The 13209-nt window shown below is 38.7% G+C and overlaps 1 protein-coding gene across 1 annotated transcript in view; it reads left to right on the top strand.

Annotated features, from left to right (window-relative positions):
• The window catches only part of SCAF4 (SR-related CTD associated factor 4), a gene marked incomplete at its 5' end in the record, with an annotated part of 54686 nt that extends 41477 nt beyond the window's left edge, over positions 1-13209 (top strand). The window contains one exon of the mRNA XM_079705291.1: positions 12065-13209. Coding sequence (XP_079561417.1) covers positions 12065-12993 — 929 coding nt within the window. The 3' untranslated portion in view covers positions 12994-13209. The remainder of the gene's footprint in view (positions 1-12064) is intronic.

Below are 13209 nucleotides of genomic sequence, written 5' to 3'. Positions count from 1 at the left end.
TCTATTTCTTATCACTACTGAAATATATAATTTAAACTCTCAGCCAACATGTGAAACAAAATAAAACACAAATCAGAAGTTGGTGAGCATGAAAAATAAACTTAGTAAACTAGTCACTGCTAGAAAAATAATTAAATTTCTTAGCATTTATCATTATCTCACATACCTGTTTGGATGTCCATCTCCTCCCACCCCCAAGAATGGAAGCTCCATGAGAGAGGACCATTATTATGTAAGTGGATGGATGGATGGTTTTCAGTGTAGGACTGTTTATACTTCACCTCTGATGATGATCTTTGTCTGTAACTTTTAAAACAAAATTTAGAAATTGAAGGCTGTTCCAGATCTGGAAAGGTTAAAATATGACATAACATAAAAATGAAAACTGTTTTGTTGAAATAGGCACTTTTAACTAAACTGCAGTAGTTTAGTTGAATCATGAGAAAGAGAGCCTTCCATTTTCCTTCAATTAGAAATCTTGAAAAGAATATCCCATGAATTTGACCTTTTATAGAAATGAGACTTTTTAATGTATATGCAAATAAAGGAGGATTTAACCAAAAGACTAATCACAATTCCATCGTTTTGATAAAGGAATATAGTAATCACATGCAATATTGTAGCACTAAAGGATCAGTAAATAGGTTGAATATTGTTGATGTTAACCAAGTAACAGAATACTAGAACTAAGATGCTTTCAAGTTTTCTCTTGGTGCTCTAATGTTTTCTCTTATGATAATAAAAAGCAATGTTATACTATACAGAAAACTTTAAGCCTAGAAGGTGATACTAAACTTGTTTCTTCAACTGTGAGAAAAGGAATGAAATGTCACACCGGGGTGTTGTGATCATTCAGTTGGGCTAACATATATAAACAACTGACATGGGGCCTGCCACAGAGCAGGCACTCAGTGAATGGTGGGTGCTTATGACAGGTAAGGAATGTCATAGACGATATTTAGCATACCTAGAGAAGAGTACTGGAAATTCTAAAATTATATTGCTTACTTGTGATTTATTTTAAACTGTTACAATTGTGAGCAGAGGAAAGCAGCCTTTTTAGGGAAGTATGTACCTTGGCATGGTTGCCTCAGATATTTCGTGGTATATTAGACCAAGAGATAAGTTCACATGTATTAAAGTTCCATCAGTTGGCTTACTGAGAAAATGTGTGTTAGTCATAGTGGCATTTCATTTAAATAGCACAATATGGTATCTGTATTCTTCCTATTAATGATACTCAAATTGTTTTCTTACAATGGAAGCTAAATGTATCCTTGAGACTTAACTGAGTTCTTGGATCCTAATTTCTGAAATGTGGCAATAATATTTTTAAAGTAGAGGGCCAAAAAAACATTTCAACAAACAGATCTTCCAAAATTCTGTTGTAGGCCCTGGTTATGAAGGAGGTGGTGGGTTGCTTTAAGGATGGTTTGGTGTAAAGAATTTTCTGAATGATCAGACTTAAGTGTGGATGTTAGTTTGGGAGTGATGACTACCTCTTTCTGGAATTGGGCTGAAGTAGCCCTCGCTACCAGATTTGTAGGGAACTACCTCCATCTTTTAGAGATTTTGATTATTTTAGTAACTGATAATCTGAAAACATAAAACTATTCGATGCACAATAATAACTCATTATCACTTGATTTTAAAGGAATCTGTTCTTAGTACCTCACACTTCGAAATAGCTAGAGCAGTGGTCATTTCATAAAAGCTAAAGGAAACAGTACAGTTGTTGACCATTTAGGAGAGAAAGAATATTAAAGGTGATAGCAATTCAGTACATTCTCTTTACTGTATAAGTGTATGTGTTTACTTTTCCAAACTTTTGTATATGTATCTCTAATACAATGTACAGCATATTTTTATTTAAAATTTCATTGTAAATGTGAAATTTGGGTTACTTTGGTGTTCCAAACAATAAAAAAGTACACAAAAAAATGTTTGTTTGTGTTACATATCTCTATTGTGTTACCAGCATATCCATAATATCTTTTCAAGGAAAAATTAAGCTAAATCGGATTCATTCCTATTGTGGAAAATTAAAGTCTCTTCTCTTGCCAGATACATTTACTCATTAATTATTATTATACAGAGATTCTCTACAGTTTTGTCACACTGCTATAGACGATGGTAAAATTTATAAGAATTGGGTATGTGTAAGATTGCTTCTTATTGATAATATTTGTTACCAAATATTTAAAGCAAAAGTCACAGATTGGTAGCCTACAGGCTGACTTGCTGGGCAGTAGTATGATGTATACTTCGTGCTTGATTTTCACACATCCTTGCCTGGCCTCGATAGGCATTTGATGTTCCAAAATTTGGACACTTCAAGAATTATGTAGACAGAATTGGTTTGTGAATTAAACAGGCGTGTTTGCTTTTATGCAATAGCTATCTATGATCCTTAAGACTGCCTTGAAGATGAATAATTTTACTATTAAGTTCTGTAATTCCTTTTGACTCTTGAACAATGCGGTGATTAGGGGCGCCAACTCCCATGCAGTCAAAACTCCACACATAACTTTATAGTTGGCCCTCTATATCCGAGGTCCCACATCTGCAGATTCAACCAACTACGGATCGTGTAGTACATATTTACTGGAAAAAAAAAATCTGTGTATAAGTGGGTCCGTACGGTTCAAACCTGTGTTATTCAAGGGTCAACTGTACTTTAAAATTGATATTTGACTTGTGATTTCACTTAGCTTTAGATTTTTCTGCCTAGAATTTTGATACTTTTATAATTAGTAATTTTTAACACTATAAATTAGAACATTAGAGCACCAATCTACTAGTGTGAATAACATTCAAAGGAAACCTGAAGAAAATTCTCAAAAGTTTTTTTTTAATGATAACACCTAATTTTTTAAACACTTTTTGCATTTTAATATTCTTCCTTATTGTAGACTTTGTTATAATATTGGTTATATTAAACTATAACCCAGAGGGGTCTACCAGATGTTTGTTTATCCTATAAAAGTGTTCCTTGAAAGCTTTAAAATATTTGAGTTGGTACTCTAAATATTGCATTATATTATTCCACTGTGTTTCCCAAATACTCATCACAGTGCCTTCAACTTTGTATATAACATTGTTCAATGAATGTTTTAATAGTGATCGATCCACAGCAGATGTTTACCTTGGATATGAATTTATGCATGAATACACACTATATTTTCTCAGAAGGCGAAGCACTTGAAACAAAACATGGAGAAGGTCTTGCACGAAAACTTGAAAGCTGCTTATCACATTGTCTCCATCTCTCTCAGCACTTCCTAGGCTGCAAAACTCCAGCCTAAAGAGTCTCTTTTAAGTTTAAATCTCTCTGACATCTCTTTGGGCCTGAGGAAGGTGGGAGGGGCAGAAACTCTGGGCTCTAGATTGATTTTGGTAGACAAAGATAATGCTGTGAAGAATTTCAGGTAAGATTTTTTCCAGCTAACATTGAAAATAAAATTTCCTATGGATGATCTCATTCAGTGATGGATTACCAGTATATCCCAAGCTTCTTGACTCTAATAGTACAACTCTTAACTCTAAGTCACGGCTGTTATACTTTGCCAGTTACAATAAAATAGCAATTCATATACAAACAAATTCTTAAAAAACGACTATAAATGAGCTATAGGGAAATTGACCAAACCTTATTGTACGTTATTTTGCAAAAAATCCAGGGAGTCATTTTAAAGAGATAGTGGTCTCTGGTTCTTCATTTGAAATTATGGTTTTCATGTATTAGATTTTATCAAAACGTACCCCATGCTAAAAATAGATACACATCTTAGTCTGCCTGCGCTATATGTTATTGAAAACTCAAATTTCTTTTAGCAATCTCTTGCTACCATTCTAAGAACGATTCTTTTTTTGGTATAGTAATGTATAATGCAATCTAAAATGTGCTCTCTCTCATTCTTTGAAAACTAGCTCCGCATTTTTCCATTCTCCCCTTCTCCCATCACAGTACCTCCTGTAAGAATGAATCACCTGGGAGTCTTTTCAAAATAATTAGGGCCTAAATGTTGTTAACTGGTGAACCTAGGCGAAGGAAATACATGTATGGGTTGTACTGTTATTTCAATTTTCCAAAGGTTTGTAGTTTTTAAAAAAAAAACAAAACACTTTTAATGATTAAACAAATACATATATATATGCCTTGGGGCTCTCAGGGCACTGGTGGGAGAGATGAGATAAAAGTGGCTGGTATACCCTTTTCCTTGTATGAACAAATTTTGAGTTAGGTCCGTGCACAATGCCACAGTGACATTCATTCGTTTGGAATCAAGAAAAGGTGGAACTGCGACTAGGAGCGGAAAAGGCGGTTGTGAAAGAAATTGCAGCTTTTCTCAAGATTTCAGATATTCATAGGTTTACAATGGAAAGAGACTCACCGCCCTGGGGGAGAGACCTGGACCTTGTAGCCACTGCTTTTGTCCCCGAGAGGTATCTTGTTGATGAGTTTAGTCACCCCTAATGCCACCACCATTGATTCACTCATACGTTCAACATGTATTTACGCCAGTACCTACTGTGTGCCAGGCACCCTTCTGGGTACTAGAGATCCCTGAATGACAAGACAGGGCCTGTCTTCCTGGAGCTTACATTCTAGTAGGAACTTAGATAGTAAGTAAACTAATAATTTCCCATGAAGCTATTCCTATGAAGAGAGTAAAGCAGAGAACGGGATTGGAGGAATGTCGTGTGAGATGTACTCTTTTATATAGGATGGCCAAGGAAGGCTTCTAAGGAGGTAATACAGAGAAATAATAGAGGAAGAGCCATAGAGACACAGGGAAAACATCTCATTTAGAGAGGAGAACAGAAGGGGGGCTCGGACTGAGAACAGACTTGGCTTGTTGGAGGGACTACAGTGGGCTGTTGGGGTTGAGCAGTGCGATCATAAGGAAGAGCAGCAGGTGATCAGAGCTGGTTGTCAGGGGCCAGAGTACAACAGGAAGTATGGGTCTTGAACACTTTAAATCTGGTTTCCATTTTGCACAGGATTATGGATGGCTCTTCCGTAGAAAGCAAACTATAGGAGTTGGTAAGAGTGGAAAGGGGAGACTGGTTTGGATGCCATTGGAGTAGTTGAGATTAGAGTGCCAACAGCTTGAACTAGTGTGGCACAGCAGAGGTAACAAGCATTTGGATTCTGAACTTATTTTGAAGATACAGCCTTCAGAATGGCCTTATTGTATACGTGAGAGAAAGGAGTCAGGAACAACTATGTTTCTGACCTGAGCAATTTAGTTGAGTGTCATTGCCGTTCCTCAGATGGGCAGATCTCAAAGAGGAGTGGGCTTAGGATGAGGATGTCAAGTTAAATGTTGGATGTTTTAACTTTGACATTCAGGTACAGATGACAGCTAAACAACTGATAAAGTCTAAAGATGTAAATTCTGCCGTAATCAGCAAATATAATATTTACAGCCACCAGAGTCTGTGAGATTACCTAGGGAGGGAGTGTAGTGAGAGGGATGAGCCCAGGAAAACGTCAGCATTTAGCAGTTGAAAATACGATACAGAGAACTGAGACATGATGGGAACTCTCCTAAGGAGTTTGTATATATATCCTTTAAGCCTTACAGTTCTTTGAAGTCAACACAGTTATCCCCATTTTGTAGATGGGGAATCAGAGGCATAAAGAGATGAAGTGACCTGCCCAAGGTCACAGCTCCATGTGGCAGCACCTAGAATTCAAGGTACCCTTATTCCAACACCTGTGCTTTTTAACCACTGTCCCCTACTGTTCCATCCAGCAAAGGATACTGAGAAGGTGCAGCTAGAGGGCTAGGAAGCAAAAGTAGAGGAAGGTATTCCGGAAGCCCAGTAAAGAAAATTCCTAGGAAGGAGGGAGAGATCAACTATCAGATGCCATTTTTGGGTCAAAGAAGAGTGCTGAGACTTGCTAACGGGATTTATCAAAATGAAGGCTTCTGGATGACCTTGAGAAATGTGGTTTTATTGGAGTGGTGGGTTCAGAAGCCTATGTAAGTATATATAGATATAGGGTCAGGAGAGAATGAGAGACACAAGAAATGGATACAGTGATTTTGGACATCTCTCTGAGGAGATGTGCTATACAGGGGAACAGTGAAACGGGGGTGAGCTGAAGGGAGATATAAGGTGAGGGCAGTTCTTTCGTGTTTATTTCTAAAAGACAACTCTAGCATGTTCATTATTGGAAAACCCAGTAGACGGGAAATTTTTGTTGCAAGAAAGAAGAGATATTTGCTAGGTTGATATTATGTAGGAGAGGGTATGGATTCAGAGTTTGAACGTGGGGCACAGGTGTTGACAGATGGAAGGCGTAGTACGGATACAGGTGCAGGTTAAATCGGTAGGTTTGGTGGTAAGTAGGTGGATTAAAAAAGCCTTTCTAGATGCCTTTTTTAAAAAAAAATACCAACTAGGATAAATAAAATGTGGTATTTCCATTTAACAGTACTTGATAATGAAAAGGAATGAAGTACTAAATACATGCTACAACATGGATGGGCCTTGAAAAGATACGCTAAGTGAAAGAAGCCGGTCGCAAAGGGTCACATATTGTATGAGTCCACATTTATGAAATGTCCAGAATAGGCAAGTCCATAGAGACAGAAAATAAAATGTGTGGTTGCCTGGGGGTTGGGGTGGAGTTGGGGCGAAACAGGAAATGACGGTTAATGGATACAGGGTTTCTTTTGAGGTGATGAAAACGTTCTAAAATTTATTTCGATGGTTGCCCAACTCTGAATATATTTTAAAAAAAACATTGAATTACACCCTTTATGTGGGTGAATTGTAGGCTATGTGAATTTTACCTCCCAGAAGCTCTATAAAACCAGCTAAGAATAGACAGGATTAAGGAGAAACAGGAACATGTGAAATAGATATCTAGAAACATAAGAATGTGAATTGACTAGGGAAATTAGAATTGCTGGCCAGGATTAAGGGAGCATTTGTGGTTGTAGTTATAAATAAAATGAGACCAGTCAGCATGTTGGAGGTGGTGCCCAGCCATATTCAGGTGCAGGTTAGGTAGAAGAGTTGCATTTAAAACCAGTGTTGAGGTTTTTCCAGGCAACATGGTAAGGGAGAACCGTGGACCGCAAGACAGGTAAGGAGGAGAGTAAAGACGTGAAGGGCATTGGGGACTTGATCCTAGTGGGATTGAAGGTTGTTTGGGAAAGAGGGTCAGAGAGTGGGGTACTTGAAAGTGAGAATTCAGAAGTGATAAAGTTACTTGTAATGAAAGGTCCAGGACTTCCTAGAGGCGTTGGCCGTGGTAGAATGGAAGACAAGATGATGGGCGGAGAAGAGGTACAAGAACTGCCTTTTCTACTGATTGGCCTTTTCAGATGTTCTCTCTGCCCTTCTTCCTGCTCTCCCTTTCGTTTTTCACATAGCAAATCCTTGCTTTTTTCTTTTTTTTTTTTTTTTTTTCCTTTTTTTGAAAGATCCAACTTAAATTTACATCCTCCATGAAAGTGTTCAACTAACATTCTCCTGCCATTCAGGGTCCACACTGGTCTCCAGTCATGATATCAGCCGTCCCCTCCTTCACCACCCCTTTAATCTTTTAACAGACCTGTTCTTTATTTCCCATAATTACCAACGTCTTTGCTATAGAAAGCACTGGCACCTCCCCTTTAATCTTGATTTTTACTTTTTAATTGTGCATGTGGTTTTTTTTGATTCATCATAGGAAATAGCCTTGGTTATTTGAACTTCAGTGTATTTCTTATACTTCTTGAATTTAAATAGAGACATTTGGGGCTGTCACTTTTCTGGTCTGCCTTAAAATTTTGCTATGTTAGGAAATTTGGAGTCTTCTATCTATAGTGTGAGTTTCCCCAGGTCTGAACTCTTCCCTTTTTTGTTTCATCCATGTTCTGGATAAGTTAACACCATGGCTCTTCTGAGCTCTGTACATTTAATCAATCACTTCAGCACATTTCCACCAGGTGTAGCCTAGGCCCCTCCAGCTCTCAGTATTAACATGTGAAATTTGTTGTTTGTCTCCAAAAATTGCTTCTCTTTCTAAATTCCTTCACTGAGTTGATGCCTTCATCCACCCACTCATTCGAAGCAGAGAGCTATGTTCCTCCATCTCATATTCTTCCAGTCCTGCCTACTAAAGGGCTTAAATCTGTTCATCTCTCGCACCTCGTTCATTTGTCTCTCACCTCTCTTCCCTAGATTCTTGGAATAAGAGCCTAACTACTCTTCAGTGTCCTCTGCCTCCTTGCTTTCCTGTATACTATTTGCTGGAGGGGTCTTTCAGAAATGAACATGAGGATCATCCCTGCTAAAAATTCCTCCGTGGTTTTCCCACCACTCTAGATCAAAGTCCAGGTTCCTTTTCATGGCATGTAAGACCTGGATTGCCCCGGCCTAACTGTTCAGCCTCAGAAACCTCATTTTTTTCTTTTTTAATTGATAGCAATCTGTATTCATACAGATTCTTTCTTGCTGCTTCAGTAATAAACCTCATCTTTTCTCTCCTTGATTTTCATCAAAAGACATTCTGTTGCAGTTCTCAGAACAACACACTTTACTGCTTCGCTTTGCTAATAATATAATAGGCCTTTCCAGAAGCCGCTGTTCTCTTTAACCAGTGATGTCCTTCCTTAAATTGGCCTTGAATGTTCTTCCTTTCCTTTGGGACCCAATTCAGACATTCCCCTGGGACTCCTGCTCAGATTCACACACACTGACTTTGTCAGTTCCACCTTTGTCAACATAGTAGTGTGTGCCATCTCCTATAGCAATTGACATTTGTCTGTTTCTACTAGGTTATGTCCTGTTTGAAGGAAAAGATTATTTTTTTAATCTTCATATCCCCAGCACATTAAATATGTTAATAATGTAAAGCTTAGATGTTCAACATATGTATGAATAACTGAATGTCTTAAAGTTTTTAACTCTAGAAAACTTGTCAGGTATTTCACGTCCTACTTCCAAATAAAATGAATAATTGCTTTGAATGTCCTTTAGACTTGGGTAACTCACTGTATTCCACTGGTATATGCATCATGACAGCTTTCCTAATAAAAATAAAAATGAAATTCAACTCTTATACCTACCAAGGGCTTATGCCACCTGATATATTTTTTAATTAAATATAACTGTTATTATAAAAGCAGTACTTTTTTGTTCACTGCAAAACAACAGATGAGAAAAAAATATCTAATTCCACCACTTCTGTGCCCTGAAGGCCAACATTTGGAGCTATGGGAATTCTGTTGGGGGAATCTGTAAACTTTGTTGGTCCGTAAAGGGTTAAAAGGAAATCAGCTTATTTACAAAAGAGGGAAAGAATTTGAGTAAATAATATTTTAAGTAAATCCCAAATACAAATATCCACATATATGGAATAGATGAATTAGGCTATGTTTTTCTCTTTATTAAAAATGTGCTTTGTAGGAGTTTGAAATATATGGGTACTGTAAAAGTTAACCCTGTTAAATGAACCTGTATGTACCCTCAAATGCATGTTATAAAAAACTTAGAGATGTGTTGCTAGACATCGGTTTATATTTTATAAAGAATCATTGCCCATTTGCTCTCTTCTGTACAAGATTGAGGTTGGGCTTGCTTCCTTTGGCAGCTGTCAGATTGGTAGCCCAGGAAGCCATCATTATGGGGAAATCAGGAATAGGACTTTCCCATTGTCCTGCAAATGTCTGTTTCCTCTTAAAGGTTCATCTGCACTTAATTCTTTTGTTACAATAAGATGCTTTGAACCCCTCCCTCATTTTTTAGTGTTATTTAAAACTTGCTATTGGCCCCTTGAGCATATAGTTAGGTACTGGAATGTGCCACAGCAAGTCTTTAGCAGAGTAAACATTGACCATTTTCATCCTTGAGTAAAGCTGGTGGGAAAGTAAAGTTCGATTTGTTGAAGTGCTTCTCTATATGATGACTCTATTGAAGGAGGCTGTACATGGGTGCGCACATTTTATTTTGCTTGTTTTGAGTTGAAGTCCACAAATGTTGCGGCTCTACGATTTCTTTAAAAAGTGGGAGCAAGGATATATCTTAGGTGCCTTGTTGTCCCCTGTATGGTATGTACTCAATATATGTTCACTAAATGATATGAAGAATGTTAGTTTGCCATGAATTTTGTATCAGTCTGAGATAATAGTATAAGCTCTGTAATATGTTCATTGTCTGGGATTTCCTAAGGAGAGTGTAAAGAGTCTATGGGGTCTTGGCCTTGTTCATCCAATTCATCATTTCTGGCTTTTCACTATGGTAATTAGCATTTCTCAACTTTAAGCCTGACATATGGAAGCATAATTTTTTCCCAGTTACCAAAGTGCTTGACTCTAAACAGTGGTGAATATTGGGGGACCAGGAGAAGCCAGTAAGATCTCAATGATCAGAAAAGAAAAATGTGTTTTTGCAAAGTGAAATATTTAGTGTTAGGATACTTATCTGTCAAAATAGATGTGTAGAATAATATTTTCAGCATTTAACTGTGTACCAAGCTCTGAGCTCATGCTTATGTACTTTATCCCATTTAATTGCAACAAGAGGCAGGTATTATTATCCCCATTTCTGAGGCATGTGTCCAAGGTTGCTCCTATGTGAGATCCTTTTCACTGAATGTATTTCTCTTTAAGCATTTAAAAGAAGGTACTCTGTTTAAGTAAATACCAAAGCGGTGAGTCTTCATGTTAAGAGTTATAAACTGATGCACATACATTTTCCAGTCTACTCTATTTAGTGCCTAAGTCTCACAGAATAGTATTGGACCATATGTCCTGAGGAACAAAAACTGAAGTAGAAATTCTTGTCTATCATATTAGTATTAATTGTTTATACAGAAAATCTAGGAGCAAATAGGACTTGTTAAATGTTTGCTAAAGTGAGTGGAAGTGATTGAAACTGTAAACATAAAATAATATGCTGGGGACAAAAAGATGAATAAGTATTGGGTTTGCTCTCTGGTGGTTTTTCTGTCAGTGTCACGCAAGCATTTTTCTCACCATTGCCAGTTTATGGTCATAACCCACAACTTGCTCAAAGGCATTTCTGCAGTACATGGGTAAATGGCACATTCTGACAATATCTGGAACATTTTCCTTTATTAGAATAACTCTTGTTGGTCATAGTATTTGCCTTGTGATGTTTATATTTGCAGAGAAATAAATTGAGAGACCACGATACCTGTTACTTAAGTTGTGAACCACAACAGATCCTCCTTTTCCATGGTATTATAAATGATGGGTTGAATTTGTTTGATTCTTAAAGCATAAGCACACTCGTGTAAATGGGAAATAAAGCAAGTCATTGTCACTTTGAGCAGCAGCACTAACTTTATCAGTTTTGCCACCTTTGGGAAAGTGAATAGAAGGTGACTGGCTGGGCACTCAGCATTGTTCAGCAGGCATTTTGGCATAGCAGTTTACACGTTATGCTGTGCTTTGAAGAGGGACTTGTAAAAATAAACTCTACGTTTGTGTATGGATCTTTATTTTATAAACATTAAAGTAATGCTTACTGCATAATAACTGCACAAAGCATTTTAATGACATAGAATCAAAGAAACCTCCCTCTTCACTGGATTTTCTGGGTTATTGACCCCATTTTTTCCTAGTAAAAAGTCAAATTAAGACAGAGTAAGAAGTTTTCTTCTAAGAGTACACCTGAAATAACCTTCAGTTGGGTCAAATAGTTCAGTTCTTTATCTCATTAGTTCTTTTATCTCAGTGCATGTGTGTTTCTCAAGTATTTTGAGTGGTAAACAGCTACTAGTCAAGGCTGTAGAAGGAGATTCTGACATACTCTTTCCAGAATTTGGTATATTACAGTTTCTTTTTGCAGCTTATTTTGACCTGTACCTATATTAGGTAGATGTGTATACATAGTATGTATCTCCAGGACTGCTTGCCCTGCGTTGTTACTGGGCCGTCACATTTTTCTGCTAGGTAGACAGGCAAACAGTATGAAATTTGAAGGTTTTGGGTTGAATTTCATTTTGCTTCAAGCTCCACAGGAAATAATTGAAAATAGAATATGCTGCCTTCTATGTTATTTTATTTACACTTTAATTTCTATTGCCTTGCAGGTACTCAAGGAGTTGCACCTGGCCCTGTAATTGGGCTCCAAGCCCCATCCACTGGTCTTCTTGGTGCCCGACCAGGCCTGATCCCACTCCAGCGCCCGCCAGGAATGCCTCCACCTCACCTGCCACGCTTTCCTTTGATGCCGCCTCGCCCCATGCCTCCGCATATGATGCATAGAGGTCCGCCACCAGGCCCCGGGGGCTTCGGGATGCCTCCGCCTCATGGAATGAAAGGTCCCTTTCCTCCCCACGGCCCCTTTGTCCGGCCCGGTGGAGTGCCAGGGCTCGGGGGCCCAGGGCCAGGCCCAGGGGGTCCCGAGGACAGAGACGGAAGGCAGCCGCCGCCGCAGCAGCCGCCGCCGGCACCGCAGCCGCAGCAACAGCCGCCGACGCAGCCACCGCCGAACCAGCCGCCGCCGACGCAGCCACAGCCATTTAGAAACGATAACAGGCAGCAGTTCACTTCAGGTAGAGACCAAGAAAGGTTTGGAAGAAGATCTTTTGGAAATAGGGTGGAAAATGACCGGGAACGGTATGGGAACCGTAATGATGATAGAGAGAATAGTAATCGTGAAAGGAGAGAGTGGGGAAGAAGGAGCCCTGACCGGGACAGGCACAGAGACTTGGAAGAGAGGAATAGACGCTCTAGTGGGCATCGAGACAGAGAGAGAGATTCTAGAGATAGAGAGTCTCGTAGAGAGAAGGAGGAAAACCGAGGCAAGGAGAAGCCTGAGGTGACAGACAGGGCAGGCGGTAACAAAACCGCTGAACCTCCCATTAGCCAAGTGGGAAATGTAGACACTGTTTCAGAACTTGATAAGGGGGAGTCTGAGTCTGCAGTTGTAAAACCTTCTGAAGAGTTACCTGCTGAGGCTACCTCATCCGTTGAACCTGAAAAGGATTCTGGCTCAGCAGCCGAGGCTCCTCGTTAGAGACTGGAATTTGTCCACATGTGACAGTGACACTTCCTGGAGTGTAGAGCTTGAAGTGTACAGATGCTGTATTATACTTGCTCCTGCTATATCACAGCCCCGCAGTAGTTGGTGGGGAATTGTAAGCAATTTGATTGCTTCCCTTCTATTTAAAAATAGCCACAAAATAACAAAAAATACTGAAAATATGAATAAATATTACCCTTTTTGCTGTAA

This window comes from Hyperoodon ampullatus, assembly GCF_949752795.1.
Source record: "Hyperoodon ampullatus genome assembly, chromosome: 5".
In the NCBI taxonomy this organism is placed as follows: domain Eukaryota; kingdom Metazoa; phylum Chordata; class Mammalia; order Artiodactyla; family Ziphiidae; genus Hyperoodon; species Hyperoodon ampullatus.
The sequence above is the reverse complement of the archived record's forward strand: the minus strand, read 5'-3'. Positions and strand labels throughout refer to the sequence as shown.